The 21,259-nt window shown below is 43.9% G+C and overlaps 1 protein-coding gene across 5 annotated transcripts in view; it reads right to left on the bottom strand.

The window, feature by feature from the left end:
- SYN3 (synapsin III) overlaps window positions 1-21,259 on the bottom strand; it is a 453,379-nt gene that overhangs the window by 377,483 nt on the left and 54,637 nt on the right. For all 5 annotated transcript variants that reach the window (XM_082740547.1, XM_082740551.1, XM_082740550.1 and 2 more), the window contains exon 3: window positions 21,012-21,069. In XM_082740547.1, the coding sequence (XP_082596673.1) occupies window positions 21,012-21,069 (58 nt within the window). The remainder of the gene's footprint in view (window positions 1-21,011; window positions 21,070-21,259) is intronic.

The following is a 21,259-nucleotide window of genomic DNA, read 5'->3' as shown; positions in this document are numbered from 1 at the left end:
TGTATGCTAAGGGGAGACACTGAGGGAACTTGAACAGGCTAATGACATTTAATTTCTACAGTTTCTTTCTCCCAACTTAAACTTGAAATGTGATGGTAGGAATATCTTCTCTGTCAAAACTCTGAGAAACTCAAATGCTCTACCTTACCTTAATGTACTTTTTAATTTTTTTCATTTTGAAGGTCCAAACTCCTTTTTAGGGTTGTAGAAATGAAAAGACCTTTCTTTCAACCCTTCTTTCCTACCCACTGCGACCCATAGCATGGACTTCCTCTTCTCTTCCCAGAGCTGCGCCTCACCCGTCTCTTTGTGTCTCACCTACTCTGTGTTTAATCCCATCTGCACCCTGAGCTGAGGACCTGCCACTTCCTCCCACTGGGGCTTCTGGGAACATGGTGAGATTTGAACCCCAGACACTGAGGCCCTGCTGTTCTATAGCAGCTCCAGCTTGGTACCAGATACTTTGGAAAGGCTAGCATTTTAGGACTCAGGGCACTAAATCCTGTGAAGGAAAATGAAGGAGGTGAAATGATAAAGAGTGACTGAGAAATGTGCATGGGAGGAGTGTCATTTCAGAGAGAATGGCCAAGCATCTCTGAGGAGGGGACACTGGTACAAAAAACCTCAGTGAGGATACCCTGGGGAAGAGGGTTCTAGGCAAAAGCAACAGCAAGAGCAAAGGCCCTGAGGCAGAGTGTGCTCACTTGTTTTTGAAAGTTTTTTTTCATTGTGTTAAAATACACTCAACATAAAATGCCCCATTTTAACTGTTTTTTAAGTATATAATTCAGTGGCATTAAGTATATTCACATTGTCATACGACTGTCACCACCATCCATCCCCAGAACTTTTTCATCATTCCCAACAAAAACTGTGTACCCATGAAACCCTAACTCCCCATTCCCCCAGGTCACAGTAACTACTATTCTACTTTCTGTCTCTATGAATCTGAGTCCTCTAGGGACCTCACATAAGTGGGATCATACAGCAGTTGTCCTTTTATGTCTGGCTTATTTCACTTAGCATGTTTTTCAGGTTTGCCCATGTTGTAGCATTTGTCAGAATTTCCTTTCTTTTTAAGATTGAATAATATCCCGTTGTAAGGATAGACCCCATTTTGTTCACACATTCATCTGTCAGTGAACACTTAGGGTACTTCTACTTGTTGGTTATTGTGAATAATGCTGCTATGACCATGGAGTTAAAAACATCTGGTTGAGTCCCTGCTTATAGTTCTTTGGGGTCTATACCCAGAAATGAAATTGCTCAGTCATTTGGTAATTCTATGTTTAACCTTTTGAGGAATAGCCATACTATTCTCCACGGTAGCTGTGCCATTTTACATTCCTTCCAGCAATGCACAAGGGTTCTGATTTCTCCACATCCTCACCAACTCTGTTTTCTGTCACTTGATTTTTAAAGAAAAGTGAGAAGCCCAGCATGCCTGGATCAGAGTAAGCAAGAAAGACAAGGCAGGAAAGGGCAGGAAGAATGCCAGGAACTCTAGCCCCGAAAGGGCCTATAGCTGTGGGAAGGACTCTGGCTAATACTTGGAGTGAGACTGGGAGCCTCTGGAGAGATGTGAACCATGAAGGATCATAATCCCATTGATAATAAGGAAGGTAAACCTAATGCTTCCAGTTCCAGAAGCCTGGGGCCTCCAAGGACAGCACAATCCTCTTTTCTTCCAAGCTGCCAAAGGGTTAAGTAAATGCAAACACGGATAAAGGCAGTGAAAGGAGATACTTCCTTCCCCTGGCTGACACACCTGATGCAGGAAGCAGACTCCTGCTCCCTGGGAATGAGAGGCCTGGCAGACTGGTGCTTCAAGGAGAAAATGAACTTCGCCTGGACACAAGATGGCTTAGCACTTCCCATGTTCGTTTCTGAGAGCTACTGAACAGCCTGAGGCCCCATCTGTTTTCAATCTTGTTAAAAGGGCCTCGTGTACTGGCGCCTATTTAAAATAATGCACACATGGAGTTTCTAAAATGAAGAAGAAAAAGGGCCCATGCTTTCCCGGCCGGCACGGCTTATGTGTTTATTTTGGAGCAGGCTTTGGGAGTTCTGAGACAAGACATAGCTAATTTCTCTTCCCGAGGTTGATTTGCAAGTCCCCATAGGTTTCTGCTTCAAGCATTTAAGGCAGCTTGGTATGAACCAGTCACCCTTCAAAAGCCCACTGTGAAATATCTCCAAATTAAGGCTGGGCTCAGGAAAGGGGGAGACCAAGGGCCACTTTCTTCCTTGCAAAGGAGCTGTTCCTCGATTCTTTTTCCTCAATAGGGATTCTTCTTTCTAAAAAGCCACGTTCTTCTTCTCAGATGCTCATTTACTTCCCATAGGGCCAGAGTAGTTCCAAGATCGCATGATCCAGGTAGGGCTCAGAGCCAACCTGAACCGAATCCCCACATGGGGACTGCAAGGGGCAGGGACAGGGAAAAAGAGCCACTTGTGATCAGTGCACTCCCATGACAAAAAGCCAAGGCAAGGTTGGGGAGGGGTCCTCTGTCCACTTCTGGGGAGCAGGGTGACCCTTTTACTGCTGATTCACAATGGCACGTGCACATCCAGTGCCACAAGAGTTGAAATGGGTCCTTCCTGACCTTGCAAGCTCAGAGAAAACACCTCATCAGTTTAGATTACATACACAGCCTCATCAATGATGGCCCTATGTGTCTAGGGACTTCATAAATAATTCCCCCACCCAGAGAAAGGGGGATGCAAAGAGGGTATAAGAGATGTAGAATGAGTATGTCAGTGGTGGCTTGGCAGTGATGGCTTCTGCACCTTCACAGCTGCTTTCACTCTAAGGACCTGGCTGATATTACTTTCACTTGGTGGTAGTGATGTCCAGTGGCGATGGTGGCAGTGGTGATCCCAGCAGGAACAATAGTAAGAGAAGCAGCAGCAACAGAGCAGTGGTTGTAGTCTTTGGAGAAGCAGAACAAAACATAGTGATACTACTGACTAGCTGTAATAGGACGAGATGAAGTAGCTATATGGATACCATGGGTATTTCCAGTGGCAGTGTATTCATAATTTCATATCATACATGATATTTATATTAGGATTAAAATGTAGTAGTTTTTAAGCATTTACTATGTGCCAGGCACTGTTCTAAGGACAGTACCCACCTGAGGCAGGTCCTCTTATTACTATGTCCACTTTATAGCTGGGAGCACTATGGCATAATGAGATTACATTTATTTCTCAAGGGAAGTTACAGACCAAGTGAACACAAGCAGTCTGGCCCCAGGGTCTCTGCTCTTAGCTACTCTACCAGGCTTCTGGCACCCTAAGGCAAGAGGAGCAGCAGGCCTAGAGGTGGTGGTAGGATTGCAGGGAGAATTAACCTCTGAAGAGGCCTTAGTCAATTTCTGGAGGGTCAAAGGATTCGGGGTTCTCCAACTATGAATCAAACAGAGCAGTAATTTTTATTCTCTAATTTATTTAAATGTGGGGTTTTTATATAAGATTTAAATGGAAATAAAAGAGTTCTGTTTTAAAAGACTTAAAAAACTGTAGTGTGGTGAGGCTTTGGATTTTAGACAGGTGTATAAACCAAGTCTTATTTTCTGTATTCTGATGTTTTGACATCCTGAGGCCTTGCTGACCCTGGAAAGACTGCCTCTCACAGAGTTTTAGCGAATTCCTAGAGATGGTAAATAACTCATCATAGAGAGTGCCTTTCAAATGCCAGCCAAAACCAATCCAGAGCCCATGTGCCAACCACCTTCTCTGTGGGGCTCTCACACTCCAGGCCACCATCCCCCTGCCCTAAAACTCCAGGGCCAGGTACCAGACAACCAGGGACAGCCCCCTACACCCCAGAGCCTGCTGAAATTATTTCAGCTAGCCCGTCCTAAGGCTGCTTACCCTGCTTGCCTTTTCCTTCCTGCAAAGCCATAATAAAGGCTCCGCCCACATTTCCCCCTAGCACCTTCTGCCTCCTAATGGGCCATGGTATTCATGTGGTCCCCCAATGTGGGGGACCTACATTTAGGGGACTATGAATACAATAAACTTATCTTTCATGTCAGTCACTTCCGTGCACCTCACCATACTTAACTAAAACAAATCCTGGGTACTTTTTAAAAAATTCTTTATTAACATATAATGTATGATTAGCCCCAGGGGTACAGGTCTGTGAATTGCCAGGTTTACACACTTCACAGCACTCAGAATAGCACAAACCTTTCCCAATGTCCATAACCCAACTACCCTTTCCCTAAAATCCTGGGTACTTTTACAACAGGTCTGATCCAGCCTGCAGGATTTCAACAGACTCTAGGCCTCTGCTGAGCTACTGGGTACAAGCCAGTGGACACATTTCTTAATGTGGGATTGCATTGCAAAATCACCCAGCATGGGCTAAGACAGATCCAGGTTTCAGTGCCATTCTTGGAACTTCCTAGCTGTGTGCTCTTGGGGAAACATGGGAATTTCTGCCTCACTGCCTTTGTCGGGTAAGAATGTGGGAGAAGGTCCCTGTCCTGTCCTTGTCCCTGAAGTTTCTTTGGAGAGGTCTGATCTGGGAAGCCCTCACCACCATAAACTATACTACTATTACCTATCTTTATGGAACCACAGGACTCCTGGCACAAAAGGTGTCATCTTTAGGTTTTTCTGTCTAGAACAGGGTTTCTCAACCTTGGCACATTGACATTTCAAGCTAGATAATTCTTTGCTGTGGGAGGCTAGCTTGTGTATTTTAAGATGCTTAGCAGCATCTCTGGCCTTTACCCATAGATGTCAGTAGCATTTCCCTTCTGTGACAACCAAAACTGTTCTAGCCATTGCTAAACATCCCGTAGAGACCAAAATCTCCCCTGGTTTGTGAATTATTGATATAGAAGTAGGAATGAGTTAAGTTCTCTCCCTTTTCCCTCCCCCCTCCCCATTTCCTTTCTTCTTTCTTTCCTTCCTCTCTCCCTCTCCCTTATCTCCCTCCCCTCAAGCCTTTCCAAAGACTCTCAGTAGTCTGCAACCCCAGGTACCCCTGTGGAATACCATGGCTCTAAGAGGTACAACTGGAAACCAGTTGCTCTAGCAGATAACTCCAAGTTACAGATCGCCAGAACAGAATCAGAGGTCTGCTGTTCAGAGTTCTTGGTTTCGTTCCCTTCATATATTTATTAACTGAGCTCATCTTTCAGGATCCAACCACCTTATCCATAATTTGTCATCCCTTTTAAGCAGGCTTGGATTAAACCCACAGAATGTGAGAACTGAAAGTTCCTTTGGGGTCATCCTATGGGTTTCATTTTGCTGCCAGCTCTGGCTGCTGTGTACAGAATAATGAAGCTGCCGGCCCTAAGCTCAGCTGGGAAGCGTGCCTTCATTGAGCAGTGGTATCTGTTGTGGTTGGGGGAGGGCTGGCAGGTAGAAAATTCTCCATGCACTTGACAGTTCCTTCTTTTACAAAATGATGAGCCTGGATCAAGGATCCCCTCTGATTTAATGAAAATAGGCCAAATTCTTACAACGTGTTGAACACAGTAGTATTGCTATTACCCTCTCCATTTTATGGATAAAGAAACTGAAGTTTAGACTATAGAGTCACATGCCCAAAATCCCACAGGTAATAAGAGGCAGGACCAGGATTCAATCCCTTGCTCTTCTGATCCAAGGCATAGCTTCATCCATCATGCCAAACTGTCTCAAAATATCTCTTCTTTCTTCTGAGGCAACAAATAATTTTCCTCCACACAAGTAAAATATAGAGTAGTAATAAGAATTAGTAAAAATTAGCCTGTTTATTTCGAGAATCTTAATGTCATTTCCCAATAAATATATGCAAAGTGCACTGAAGGCAAGGGTTAGAAGAAACCAGAACAGGTAGTAGATGCATATCCCCAGGAATGAAGGGGGAGTTAGCAGTGGGAGTTAGGAGAATACAGTGCTTTATAGAATATGGGCTGCTGCGGAGCCAGGGGTTCAAATCACGACTCTGCCAACTGAAAGTTGCTTTCCTGGACCTATGATAGTAATACGAAACTTACATGGCCACTGTGAGGATAAAGTAAGGGTATGTATAGTAAATTCTTAGCAGAGTATCAGGTATCTCTGTGTGTGTGTAAAGCAAGTACTTAACATATGGGAGTCCTTATATTATCACTGTTACTGGTACTATGAAATACTAAATTTCATGATGGTGTTTAGAGGAAAGAAGTCTGGTTCTAAACTGCTTAGAGACTACAAAAAAGACGAGGGAAAAGACCTAGGTTTTAGAGAGAAGGTGAATACATAAACAAATAGGTATACAGATGGACGAAAAGGCAGATGGAGATATATATATTTGGAAACTGAGATGCAGAACCTAAGGGAAAGCTGTTATAAACAAAAGACCATATAAATTAGATACTGGCTCCAAAGACTCTCAGGGGCACCACTGGACAGAAAGAGGAAAAGAGAGGTGGTGAGAAAGGCATGCTTATGCCTGGTTGGGGAGTGCATTGGTGCTGCTTAAGGACTTTGGCCTTCATCCCACAGACATGGAGGAGCCTGGACCATGGAGAGCAAAGGGAGCCAGAGAAAGACCAAAGAGGCTATACAAGAATAAGCAAATGAAGACAAATGATCAAAACCTGGTTCTGTCTAATGAATATAAAGTTGGGGGTCCCTGGTATATGGCTGGCCCAGCCAGGGGAGGTTCACCCCTCTGTTTTCCTTGCTTTCCTGGAAGCCAGAGGGGGTGGGCTGCCAGTCTCCTCCCTGTCTGGACAGAATGGAGGCCCTGAGGTGGGGTGGGTAGGAAGTCATCTGGTTCAATTCCATCTTAAACAGGCTGAGAACCCACCCATAAGCTTATGAAGGGAACTTCAGGGTTGTTGCTCAGGGAGCAGAGAAAGGTTCCAGCAACACAGAGGGAGGTCAGAAAACCAGAGGGGCTGTCTGTGGTCTCTGAGAAAATCAATCTGAGAAACTGTGTCAGGCCATACAACGCAAGCCTTTTTTCCAGATCTGGATGGGCAACAGATGAGTTAAGGGGGAAAATCATGGGCTTTCAGAGTAGGCAGATATAGGTTCCAGTCACAATTCTGCCACTAACTCCACAAACACCCACTTTGCCTCTCCTGGCCTATTTCCTCATCTGGACAATCACGAGACTCCTGCTCCTGGCATTGCTGAAGGACTGAGCACAGCAACATGAGAGAATTAGTAGGGTGATGAGCACACAGCTGACCTGCAGCAGCTAATCTTCCTTCTTTCCTTTAACACACTCTCAGAACCCCCAAAACATAACCCCGGATACCCCAAGATGAGGCTCAGTTCTGCCGTCTGGTGCTACCTTCTTATCACTGCCAAGGTCATCTCCTGGGAACTCCAATGCCAGACTTGGCCAAGAGGAGACAGGAGACAGGAGTCCAGCACCATGACCTTGGGTGAGAAAGTACGCAGTGATGAGCCCCAGTTCTAAAGAGGGGGCGATGCAGTAAGATGTAGGGTCGGCAGTGTGGGCTCCCAGGCATCTTTTGAGCCTCCACATCTCCACTCTCCCACCTACCAGCTGTGGGGCTGAGGGCAGGACACTTACCCCGTCAAGACTTACTTCCAACTATTTCTTTGCTGGGGTTGTGATGAAAGTAAATGAATTTATAGAGATAATGTCTTAATGGCTGGCTTGTTGTGCTCATGTAATGTCAATCACTGCCTTCCCTGTATGTATCATTGCTTTACCTGTATCGCTGATGTCAGACTAGTGCTTAACCTGTGTCATTTACTGGGCAAAAGGATATTTGGGTGAGTCTATCTCCTAGGAAGTTCTTATGGTGGATCCAATATTTTCTCTGTTGCTTTTTCATTTTTCCCTTCCCCAGATAAGTTAGAGCAATACTAAGTGAGCACAGATTATGTATCTGGGTACCCGGAGCACCTGCTAAGTACGTGAATAAGTGCCCAGTGGTAGCCTATCCACCACAGGCTACTATAACACTGTGTATCTTTCTTTCACAGCTCTTTATCAGCTTGTAATTATGGTGTGTATATGTGTGTGTGTGTGTGTGTGTGTGAAAGAGAGAGAGACTGATTATGCAATTAATATCTGTCTCTTCCACTAGATTTTAAGCTCTATCCAGCAGAGACAATATCTGTTTTTAATCATCACTGTAGCCCTAGCACATAGTAGGCACTCAGTAAATATTCATAGGATGAATAAAGATACCATCAAAGTTCCTTATAAGCCCAGAGTCTAAAACGAGTGACAGGCAAATGGACCAGTCATTTCAAAGCCATCTGCTAAGTGTAATGGCAGAAATATGTAAGAGCATGGATCAGGGGGACCTGGCCCTGGCTCCCCTGGGTGGTCAGGGGAAGCAGAATAAAAATAATGCCAGGGCTAAATCTTGAAGATATGGCAAAACTTGGGAAACAATGTCCCAGGAGAAGAGATTTCCGTGAGCACAGGCATAGGTGGGTATGCAAACACAAGACAGGATTAGGACAGGAGAGGAGCCACAAGGTGTTTGTGAGGACTGCAATCTAAACTAGATAACGGAGGGGATAGAGAAGGAAAGCCAGGCAGGGGGTAGGTCACAGAAGACTTTGGAGGCCAAGTCTGCATCCCATAGAAGAAGCTTCATGCACAAGCCAGCTTTTACACATGAGAAGAAATTCACCAAGTTGTGCCTAGATTTTACTTCCCTGTATTACACCTTGGCCCCTCAAATAGCATCTGGAGCTAGACTGTAAATTCTGGCTCTGCCACCTGTAAGCGGTGCAGCCTTACAGCCTCTCTCAGTCTTCACTTCCTCATCTGGAGAATGGGGAACCACAGACTAACTGCTCTTCACAGGATCAAGAGGAGGATGAAATGAACTAATCCACATGAAGTACTCAGTGGGTGCACAGCATGAAACCATGTGATTAGAAGTGACTATTATCATCAGTCCCTTCCAAGCCCAGGACAACACCATCCATGGATGTGGATGTCACTCACGTCACTCTCTAAACTTCCCTAGACAAGTGGTCCCAGCCAGGTTCAGCGGAGGCTGAATTCTAAAGTAAGTGGTGCCTTAGAAAAGATGTGAGGGGCACCTGGATGGCTCAGTAGATTAAGCCGCTGCCTTCGGCTCAGGTCGTGATCTTGGGGTCCTGGGATCGAGTCCCACATCAGGTTCTCTGCTCAGCGGGGAGCCTGCTTCCCTCTCTCTCTCTCTGCCTGCCTCTCTGCCTACTTGTGATCTCTACCTGTCAAATAAATAAATAAATAAAATCTTTAAAAAAAAGACAAAGAAATCTCATGTGATCTTAAAGGTAGACACTGTAAGACATACAAACTTATTCTCAGATACCAGCTTCCCCTCTCTTTCCCAGGAACTGGAAAATGCAGCAGCCAATCTGGGTAGAATCCAAAAGAATCCATTTCAAAGCATAAGCCCTATTTATGTGCAGGCCTGATTCTCCTCCTCAGGAGATTCTGGTCAGGGTGGGCTGGGAGATTCCTTAGACAATCTAATAGATTAGTTTCCAGTTTAGCATAACAGCTAGACAGATTTTTGTGGTGAAGTCATCCCAGTCAATTAAAAGGCATTTTTCCCTGCTGTGAGTTCAGAAGTCCCTTTGGTTTGTTCCAGCTTTCTGGGATGTTTCATAATAGGCTCCACCCTGGGTTAATTAATAACCCTTGATTCCTACTGAAATGCAAAGGCTGAAATCCCGTGTGTAAGCACATCCGGGCAGGGGCTGTTGGCAGAGTGGGGTGAAGCCAGTGGGAGCTCCTCTCATCAGGGAGGGAGCCAGACCCCAAATGGTAGAGATGACAGTAGAGCTGGCAGTAAACGCAAAGTGTGGCCAAGCAAAAGCTGAAAAGGTCAAAGCCGGAGAGGCTGTAAGAAGGGGGAGAAGTAGGGAGGAGAGGGCAGAGGAGGGATATAATAAGCAGTGGAAGGCAACCACAAGGCCAGAGATTAGGTAGGTTGGGAGTAAACTGGAATGTGGAGGGAGAAATGGGTGAGGGCAAGTGGCCGGGACAAAGGTGGTGAACAAGAGTAGTTGACAGCGCCTGCTTTATGGGATGCCAGCTCAAACACATGTGGCTCTGGTTCCATCCTCTCTGCTTTTAAGAAAAAAATAGGTCATCTCTTTTCCTTTTCAAATGCAAGCTGCAGGTACAGAATGAACCTAAAGACCATGTAGCAGGGATTTACATATTTTCGCTGGAGAGTGACCAAGCCCTTTCTCTGAACCCAACCCCAAGCACAGTACTCAAGGGTAAGATGCATTTTTCACTCAATTCAGGATGGAGTTCCTCTGTTTCAAGTCTCCTGCCACCACTCCCACCCAGCCAGACTTCTAAAGCACTATTAGCTTGTGCAACCTAAAATGAAAACTAAAATGAAAATGATCATATCATTCCACAGCTTAAAAATCTAGCAGGTATGTCCCCACAGCCTCTTTGACATGATTTCCAGCTGCCTGCCTTGCCACACAAAGCCCACTCAAAGAGGCTGTTCTCTGCCTTCTTTTCCAGCTTTATCTCCCAACCCACCCTCCTTCATGCACCCTATACTCTGGTCATTTTCCCCATACGGGACAAGCTGAGATTAAATCATGCTCTTTAGCTGGGAGGCCTGATATGCATATCTGCCTGCTTCATAGCCTGATGCAAAGCTAATTCTTTTCCCCAAATCCCCACCAGCATTAACCTCTCTGTGAAACCTTTTCTAAGAATGTCCCAAGTCAAGGGTGGTGATCTCTCTTCTGTATTCACTAGGGTTTGCACAGGTCCCTAATGCATTACAGTCACTGTCCCCAAATGTCTACCTTCCAGCAGGGGGAGAACACTGTGCAAGTGGAAGGTTCTGTCATTAAGGCCAAGTACAGAGCAGGTGCTCAGTAAGCATTTCTTGAAATAAGGAGTGGGTTGAGGTAAGTCAAGTTCTTCTTCTTCTTTTTTTTTTTTTTTAATACACATCCTTCAAGAAATTAAAGAGCTTATTAAGTTCTCCTTTAGAACTGCTGCTTAATTTCCAGTGGAGTCTCATTTAGCTCTGATACTATCAGGGGGCAGAGCAGATATTGATGGAGGGATGTGGCAGTGAGGATGGGGAAAATTACCAAACATACTAGGTAGAGGCAATGGCACTATGAGCTGAATTTCCCAGTACAAGAAGATGGACTTGCCCTCATTCTTATGGTTCCTTTCCTCTTGTCTTTGATTAAGGGGCTAATGAGTAGTACAGCCAAACCAGGGAGGTAGGCCATGAAGAAATGTCCACCTGACAAAGCAGTCCCTGTCACATTTAGAATCAGCAGGGTTCATCCAACCATGGTCTCAATATTCCCCCAGTCTTCAATATGTGGAGCTTGCCTCTGGCCATCAGCTGTGGCTCAGAATCCATCCTAGACACCCTCCAACCCCCACAAGAAGGCCTCTTGCAGGTAAATGTGGAAAACATGGACTTCCTGACTATAGAATTAGATTAACTTGCTTGCTACCAAAACCATCAGAAGGGACTAATGGCTTCTTCTTCTTCTTCTTCTTCTTTTTTTAGATTTTATTTATTTATTTGACAGACAGAGATTACAAGTAGGTGGAGAGGCAGGCAGAGAGGGGAGGAAGCAGGGGCTTCCTCGATCCCAGGACTCGGGGCTCGATCCCAGGACGCTGGGATCACGACCTGAGCCAAAGGCAGAGGCTTTAACCCACTGAGCCACCCAGGTGCCCCGACTAATGGCTTCTTAAATAGGGAAGATAAAAGATAACATTGGCAGGTGGAGAGATACAGTAGGAAAATTGGTGACACGGGAGATGGGAGTCTGGAGTCTCTACATTGGTGTGTTACGTGCTCTGAACCTCAGCAGTTAAACAAGCAGGTTGGATTAGATGATCTCTAAGTTCCCTTTCTAGCCCCACCGTGCTATGATTGTACCAAACATTCACTCAACAGACACTTATTGAACACCTTGACCAGGACCTGTGCTTTCAGCTGTGAAGGAAGAAGTTTGCACAAGATGCCAGCTGAATGCCATATGTATGGGGAGATATGACTGGATATATATGTAAATGATAAAAACACACACATAAGCAGGAATGTTTTATATTTCTTATCCTCCCCCCAACTATAATACAGCATAAGCATGGATTATATCCTTTCCATTTCTGAATAATCCCTGAGACAGACACCCAGAAATTACTCACATGACATGTGTTTAGCAATGTAAAGGGGACTGTAAAACGAGTTAGTAACACTTAATGAGCGCTTTCTATATGCTAGGCTCTGCTTTGAGTACCTCGCACACAGTGATTTACTGCATTTGTGCAACTCTGTAGGTACATCTTGTGATTACTATTATCACTATTATTAATTTCATCTTATATTTGAAGACACTGAAGTACAGAGAAGTCAAGTTACTTGCTCAAGGTCACTTAGGGAGTGGCAGAGCTGGGACTCAGACCCAGGTAGTCTGGCTCCAGAGTTAGAGCTCTTATAGTCTTCATGTCGTATGAAGTGTACAACTACACTTAGAAACAAATAGTAAACATTTACTCCTGGAGGAAAACAAAGAACAAACAGAATTATTAATAGAAGGACTATCCAGCAATAAGCCAGAAACATCAAATGATGAGGTAGAGCCACCAGGATTAGTAAATAAAGGAGTCTTTTGCTAGAAGGACATCTCATAAAAAATTATAATTTATCTAGTAGATCAAAAGAGTAAGGTGAATAGGAAGGGACGGTGGTATTATGTGCTTGAGGAACCTAAGCCAAGAAGGGAAATGCAAAAAAGCCCGATGAAGACAAATTCAAGACCCAACATATACTCTGAGAGATCTACTTTGGTTAAGCAGGCCCCTGGCATCGGCTGGACCTAGGTTCAGATCCCAGCAGCATCACATTCTTACCAGCTGTGTGACCCTGGCTGGGCAATTTATTTAAGATCTCTGAGCCTCAGCTTCCTCAGCAACAGGCATTTTCGGGATGAGTCAAGGCACAGGAAGCACTTAACATGGCACCCAGCATACAGAAAATGTTCAAAGTTAATCACCATCACCATTATTATTGTTTCTCCATTTCTCTGTTGTCTTAAATTGGTGAGCCTAAAGACAGAGCCAGGATGGTGCTAAACTCACTCACATTAAAAATGCCATGGTTAAGAAGAGACACACTTGCTCCTCTAATGAGTTATGTTTCAGTTAATACGCCCTAGTGTTCCACCTGCTTTTTTCATTCCCCCAGCTGGTTCTTAGATTTGAAAAGAAAAAGGCCTCCTTAGAGACCTGCACGCTTTTAAAAATAATACAAAACAGAACGTCTGAGGTCAGGGTAAGCCAAGCCAAACAAATAAATCTTGCAGGATTTTGTTAACAAAACAAGGCTTAGTGGATCAGAGCGGGTAGAGTTCTGCCGGACTCAGCCCTGCAGAGAAACGCCAAGCTCTGGTGAATTTCAAACACAAGGACGTCAAATAGGAAGAGCAAATTATGGAGCACTTCAGAATTCAGCATCAGTGCTTGAACCGAAACCAGGAGAACGTTATGTGCATGATAGATACCAGAACCCGTGGGTCAATTACAGCCCTAGAAATCCACACCAGAAGAGTCTTATAGATCATCTATACAACCTCTGTGGAGGGTGATCTGGCAATATCTATCAGAATTATAAGTGTATATTTATAATGGGAGGTGTACTCTGAGATAGACATCAGTCTGGGGGAGGTTCATCAGGGAGCAGTCCGGGAATCACCACTGCCAGATATGAAGAAAAAGGAAGGATGCAGCATTGGGTAGAAGGAGAAGTTGGGCTTCACTGCCATCTCAGCAAAGGCCTCTGTCAACTCCACAAAGAGCTCTGGAGCTGGGATGGCCCTTCAGAGTTGTCCCAAATTAAGGTAAATGAGCAAGGTCTTTGTACCACCAGTAACTGAATGTAGCTGCCACCAGGTAACTCAGATGCTGGTTCATGCAAGGCAGCTGTCCTCACCAGAAGCACTTTCAGAAGAGGGCTGACAGCTGAGGGCTGGCTTCTGGTAGCAATGCCAGCAGCTAGGGGAAGTCCTTTATTCCTCCAGGTGTATTATAATACTCAAGGCATGTGAAGCTCTTGGAACCAGTGGTTCTTTTTCTAGGAAGGAATCCTATGGATATGCTAACAAACATTTGCAATGACATAGCTTTGGCATTATTTGTAATAATAAAATTATGGAATATAAATTACTGGATATCCATATGACAGCATTCCAAGCAACCACTAACAAGAATGAGGTAGCTCTGCATGTATTCTCATGGAATAAACATCCAGTACGTTAAGTGAGAAGCCAGGGTGCAGAACAGTACAGATAAGTAGAAGGGTATGAAGCTAAAGGGTCAGACTGTGCTACACAATGTCTATGGCCCCTCAGACCCACATCCATTCTTCTCTCTTGTACTATGGGGGCTGAAAGCCTAAATCTAATGTTTCCCAGATTCTTTTGCCACATGCATACCCACTTAATTTCTACAAATGGGAGCCACTTATGCAAGAGCTGAAGTCAGGAAGGAGGTAGCAATTGTTCTGCTTCCGGAGGCAGCTACTGACAGCCTCAGCGGCTACAGTGAGTTGGTGGTAATTCCCACAGATCAGTGGGAGTGCGGACTTGTGGTTCTCCATTGGCCATGGTAGTAGTGACAACAGCAGCAGGGAACATAGGGCTGCTGTGGTCTGGGTAGTTGCATTTTCCCTTTTGAACCATTGTAATCAATCCTCCTATTAAATCTTCTGAAATACCTACTGGTTTGTTTTTTGAAGCAACTACCATTTATGAAAAACAAGGGAAAACATACATACATGTATATTTGATCATTGCATTTAAAATCTCTCTGTAAAGTTGCCCAAGGAATTAGTGATAATTGTTAAATGAATTGGTTAATGGATGGCTAAAGAAAATTGGTAAGTTGGGGAAAGGTTGGAGGTAGACTTTTCATCAGATATCATTTTTTACCTTTTCAATTTTTGGCTATTTGTGTATATTACCTTTACCTCAAAAATACATAAAAGAGAAAAATAATAAAGGTTATCTCTGATGAGGTACCTAAATTTTCTGTGAAATATTCGCCACATTCGCCACCCAGTTTGTGCTGGAACTCCCCATCTACCTAAGGGGCATGGGCCATTCATCATTACTCAGTAGTGCTTCACAGTATGTTCATACCAAGTTGAAATCCATGTTCTTACAGGATAGTACTATTAGCCTGAACTGAACTCTAACTCCAATGAGGCAATCTGGGGTGGTTTTTCAGCACACCTGCATATGAATCCTTTATCACTCATTTCAGAGAAGGTATGGAACCTTTCTCAGCTTCATTTTCTTTTTCTGCCAAATGGCGAGCATCGTAACGTCCATCTCAAAGGTTGTGGGGAGGCTGAAATAAGATTATGCACATGAAGGGACTTAACCAACACATCTGGTTATTGCTCTTGATATCTGCGCCACTGGAAGAAAAATGCACTAGATATAATAGGAGGGATCTGAAATCAGATTGCCTGCGTTCAAAGACAAGTTCCTGCCAATTATAAATTGGGCAACCTTGGGAAAGCCACTTACTACCTACCCCTGAGTCTCAGATTCTATAAAATGGAGGCAATGCTGGTGCCCATCCCAACAATGAAAAGCGGTCAGCCTGAACTTGTAAGTACTCAACATGTGGTAACTGTTACCATTTTCACCCAAGCATTCAGGTGGTAGACACTCTGCAGTGAGTAGATGCGATCTTAGGAAAGACCTCTGTCTCTGGACTAAATATCTCCATTTCCTTATCCTGATCCCCTTGGCTCACAGATGTCAGATTCCACTGACTCCTATCACTCTCCTCACAGGGCATTTCATGGAATACCCCTTGTGGTGTGACACCAAAACTGGATCTGTCACTAGAGTCTGACCGGCATAAGTACATGTGTGTGTAAGATATGTGTGTGCATGTGCATGTGTGTGTGTACACACATGTGTTTATGCAGCATCACCTTCCTGGATTCTAAATGCTGTTCTTTAATAATGTAGCCTGAAGAGGCATCAGGTTTTGGGGGAGTAGCAACCATAACTGTAGTTTATTGAGCACCTAATATATGTGCCAGAAACCTTGGTAAGCATATAATTACACTGACTCATATAATTCATACAATAATTCTAGGAGGTAGAAATTATTATCCTCATTTTTCATGAGGAAAATGCATAGAAATGTTATAAGTAGAAGGTTAAGACTAAAAAACGTGGTAGAGCTGAGATCCATCTCCAGTCCCTCCTACTCTGAAGCTACAATCTTAATCTCCACACTAGCCTTCCTCCACAAAAATTAAGAATTTGTTCAAATCTTAGATCTTTTCTTTCCCCATGTGATTTTAATTAGCTAAGGCTCCCTAATCTTGCTGCTCTTCAGCTCAGTTTTTCCATAGGGCCTTATATTATATTCCATTTGATTGTTTCAGATTTAATGTAGCATACTGTATCTCTCATTCAGCTTCAAGTCATCAGCAAACATAATTTGACAAGTCTCTATTAAGGAAAAGAATAAAGTCAAGGGCTCTGCCATTACATGTATTTCTCTCAAGGTATATTTCTATAAAATAATCATTTCCTAGGGGGTAATGTTCAACCTGTTACTGATCTATCGATCTGAATTAACATCCAACTTTCATTTCTCTATCTTCTTAGCAACTATTTCTTGAAATACCACATGGTCTTTATGGTCAATAGACTATCTACAGCAAAGATCCATTCCAAGAAATGCTGACATATAAAGAACTGTGAATGGAAGGCTGAAGTGGGTATGCAAAATGTATACATCATGGTCTTGAGTGTTTAAACTATTTTATATTTAAATTGAATTAGTGAACATATATGACATCATTAGTTTCAGATGTAGAGTTCAGTAATTCATCAGTTCATCAGTTACACCTAACACCCAGTGCTTATCACATCATGTTCCCTCCTTAATGCTTGTCACCCAGTTAATCCACCCCCCCTCAAATCCCTTCCAGCAACCCTCAGTTTGTTTCCTACGGTGAAGAGTCTCTCATGGTTTGTCTCCCTCTCTGATCTCTTCCCATTCAATTGTACTATTAGGTATTTACCCCGATGTACCCCAATGTTTATAGCAGCAGTGTCCATAACATGGAAAGAGTGTTTAAACTATTATAAGAGAAAAATCCCACCTTTGCTTTCCTAAGACATGTGAGTTGAAGAAACAAATAAAGAGCAGAAGATGAATAGCATTTGAATCACGAAAGCCTTTCCTGGGATCCACACATCTACCTAACCCCATCCCAACTCCAGTGTCACAGGAAGGCAGGACTCAAAGGGAGCCACTGGCATTCATATGTGAACCTGTGACTTGTCCAGCTTCCTTCATTGGTGTCAAGAGCAGATTCTTTACCTTCTCTTGTCTTTCTCTCCATCTGCTAGAGCAAGACACTGTCATTGCTTATGCCTTGGTACCTCTATTATCACTGAGGAAAGATTGACCATTGTAATTGCAGCCTTTTTTATGAGAGAGGAAAGAGGCCCAAGGCTCTGTCCCACCAAGTCCTAGTCTGCTCCTCTTTCAGAACTGAGTCTATTTCAGATTAATCCATTCATCAAACTCATTGTTTAGTCCCACAGAGGGGTGACTTGTACCTGTGGAGAAAAAGAACTTTTGCCCTAAATATAAATAGAGGAGAGTTTGTCACGCCAACCACCCTGGCCAGAACGTCTCAGACCCTTCAAGGACACTGCTGTGAGGCCCCACAGAGCCAACAGGGCATTCTGGGTAATGGAATGCAACATGATGCAGTCCCTACCTCCCTCACCTCCCCAGTCTCCCCCAGGGTTTCAGGATTCCTGGCTCTACAACAGCTGAGGCAAGCAGTTTTTGAACTTGGGGGGAAGAGGGTGGAGAGAAGGGTGAGGCTTCCTCTAGGCCAACCACAACTAATTCATTTGCTCTGTCCAGCAAAACCCAGACAGTGCAATTATCTGGTTAATTTGGCCCTTAGTTGGGAGACAAACTTCCAAAATGTGAGACCAGCTCAGACTAAACAGTGGCTTCCATCCTAAGACTTTTCCTAAGTGTGAGAGAATACATATGAGATTCCTGGGGGGCTGCTTATGTGACCCGCCCATTCATCCAGATGGGAAAAGGCAAACAATTCAGGCTCTAAGATAGGTTTAGGAAGGCATGTCTTTCAGGGAAAAAGGCCCAAATAACCTGCTATTTGGTCTCCTGGCTAATTTGCCTTCTGGCTTCTATGGAGGGGGATGGCTGGAAATCAGGATGACTCTAAATTAGCCAATGTTTTCCAGCATGATTGCAGGCTTCATAGATTGGCTGAGTGTCCCCAGAGCCTCTGCATGAGTTACTCTTCGGGCAATTACCAATGATGCTCCTACTCATGGATTTTATATCCATAAGTTGGACAAGGGGCATCATTGAGATAAACGGGTAAAATTAAAACATGGCTCTGGAGTTTTCACAAATGGGATGAGATAGGGCTAGCTAAATTGGTAACTGAGCATTTGCCAGATGGCTTATGGAAAAACCAGATTTTTGAGGGGGATTAAGAAGCAGTGATTTATCTCCCTTGGAAACTGACAAGCAGTCTGGAATCTGTGGAAACTATCAGTTATTCATTCTGCAAATATTTCTTTAGTTCTAGTATGTGCCAGGCCCTGCGCTACTTAACAAAGTGAGATCCAAATAGCCATGGTCCCCATGCTCATGCAAATAATCCCACACCTATATATATGGGTGAGGGCTAAGAAGGAAAAGTTCAGTGTTATGATAGGGAACAACCAGGTTAGCTGATTTGATTTAGATCAAGGTGTGAGAGGAGGAGTCTTTGAGGAAGGGATTTAAAAGCTAACAATTTGGGGCGCACCTGGGTAGCTCAGTGGGTTAAGCCTCTGCCTTCGGCTCAGGTTATGGTCTCAGGGTCCTGGGATCAAGCCCCACATGGGGCTCTCTGCTCTGCGGGGAGCCTGCTTTCCCCCAGTCTCTCTCTGCGTGCCTCTCTGCCTATTTGTGATCTCTGTCTGTCAAATAAACAAATAAAATCTTTACCAAAAAAAAAAAAAAAAAAAAGAAAAAAGAAAGATCATTCCAGCTCTAGTAGTAAAAATAAATTGGAAGATTGGAAGTGGCTAAAAAGGACAGAGTTAGAGGGCTATTGATAAGAAAGACTGGGTGAGAGCTGATGCTGGTTCAGCCAAGGATCTAGGCAATAAGGATGGAGAGAAGTGGATGGACTGGAGACATGGGATGTGGAGTCAACAGGTTCTGGTAGTTGAATGGGTATAGTGGTGGAGGGAGGAGAGTCACCGGGGAGCCTGTGCAGGTTTCTCACTAACACGGAAGATTAAGGGGATGGCGCTCTTTATTGAGAGAGAGAACATGGGAGGACAAGCAGATTGGGGCTAGAGGAAGATGATGTGTCCTATTTTGGACTCAACCAAATTGGATTCCCACCATTCCCTACCCTATTCTTCCAGCCTTCTTAACTTTGCCTACAATGCTTCCATCTCTACTCTTCACGCTGCCACATTCACTTATTGAAATCCTATCCATCTGTCAAGATGCCCTTCAAATACTACCTCCTCCTTGGAGCCATTCTCACTCTCTCAATTAGTGGTGGCCTCTGCTGCCCTTAGCACTAAGTCTGGAGCTCTCTTTCCTGGACTCCACCTGTACTGAGGTTCTATGAAGACTTATCTTGCCTCCCTTCCTAGACCACAAACTTTTTGGGACAGAGCCTCTACTTCTATATCCTCCTTCCCCACATGTTAGTGAGCTAGCATAGTAGACATTTGACAAATATTTATTAAGTGAACAAAAATAACCTACTCTTTGCCATGGAAGGAAAACCAGTAGACATTGGACTGACTTGAAAGCCACAGATCAAACTGAAATTCAAGCTTAAGGTGTTTTAATACTATGCCAACTCAAATTGGATGCTCAGAAAGGCTTTCTGTTCCTCCAACACACCAAATTCAAAGAATGCTGAGAAAGTCACACCCTCTATTTTCTTACTGAACTTTTTTGAGTTCATCTTATAGTAGGGACCTCATCTATCTTATTAACTCTTTGTCTTTGATGATGATGATGATGATAAATGAGTAACATTTCCTAAGTGCCTGGTATGTACCAGGTGCTGTTTCAAGTACTTGGAGACTAACTCATTTGATCCTCATAATCACCACATGAAATTCATGCTATTAATACCTAGTTGTATAGATGAAGAAACCGAGCTGCAAAGGGTTTAGTACTGCTCAAAGTCACACAGTTAGTAAGGAGTGGCTCTGGGATTCCGCCCTAAAGTTTGGCTCCAGAGCCCAAGATTTGATGTGCTCTCCTAAGGCTGAGCTCCATGCTTGGTATTTAGTAGGCCCCAACAAGTATTCACTGAATGAATGGGAGGAGCCCTAGATCTGGAGATCACAAGTTCTAGCCCTCATTCTGCCACTGACTTCCTATGTAGCATTTAGCAAGTTCATGTTTCTTTCCCCATAAATTGAGGTGCCTAGCTGTTGATATTAGCAGTAACAAAAAGAGCCAGTATTTGTAATTCTAGTCTCATTTGGTGTTTTAAATAATTTAATCCCAACCACAATACACGGGAATTGAAGCACAGAGTAATTGACTCACCTGCCCCATACCTATTACATGAGAGAGCCAGGATTCAAACCCACTGTGGTGCCTAGCCCAAGCAGTTCCAAGGAGATGCCTTGGGGGCCATAAGGGGAATGGGGAGAAGGTAGAACAGGATGGAACAGATAGATTTTTGAGCTCCCCTTGCCCATTTCATCAGTTCTCTTTTCTCTACTTGTCTCTTTTTTTGTAAAATGGGTTCCTACTTGAGATTTCCTTTGAAGAAAGGTTCTGCTGCTAAAACAAAAACATTATGCTAAATAATTCTGGAATTTAGTAAAACTCCCAGGTATAAGCCAGGATTTTCTGGTAATCTCAGCTCACAGCAGCCACATAAGATGAGGACCAAGGTTGCTCCAGCTGTGGAAAATATCAGCGTGATAGCATCAAAGACCCAGCTCCAACCTACCTGCTCTACTCGGATCTCAATCTCTCCATTCACCTTCTTTCCATGAAAATACTTGGTCCTGTGAAAGAAAGGAAGAAAGCTACTGAGTAAGGGTGCAGACTGCTTTATTTTTTTCTTTCTTCTCCCAAAGGTCTTACCCCCAGAGGTGCATGTCAGACACATTTGTAACTTCATGCTCTCTCCTCCCACCTTGACTTCTGATTCTCTCATTATTTTATGCATTGTGGGCAAGAGGTGAAAGAATACTG

This window comes from Mustela nivalis (genome assembly GCF_964662115.1).
Source record: "Mustela nivalis genome assembly, chromosome: 7".
Taxonomy (NCBI): domain Eukaryota; kingdom Metazoa; phylum Chordata; class Mammalia; order Carnivora; family Mustelidae; genus Mustela; species Mustela nivalis.
This window is presented reverse-complemented; position numbering and strand designations above follow the sequence as displayed.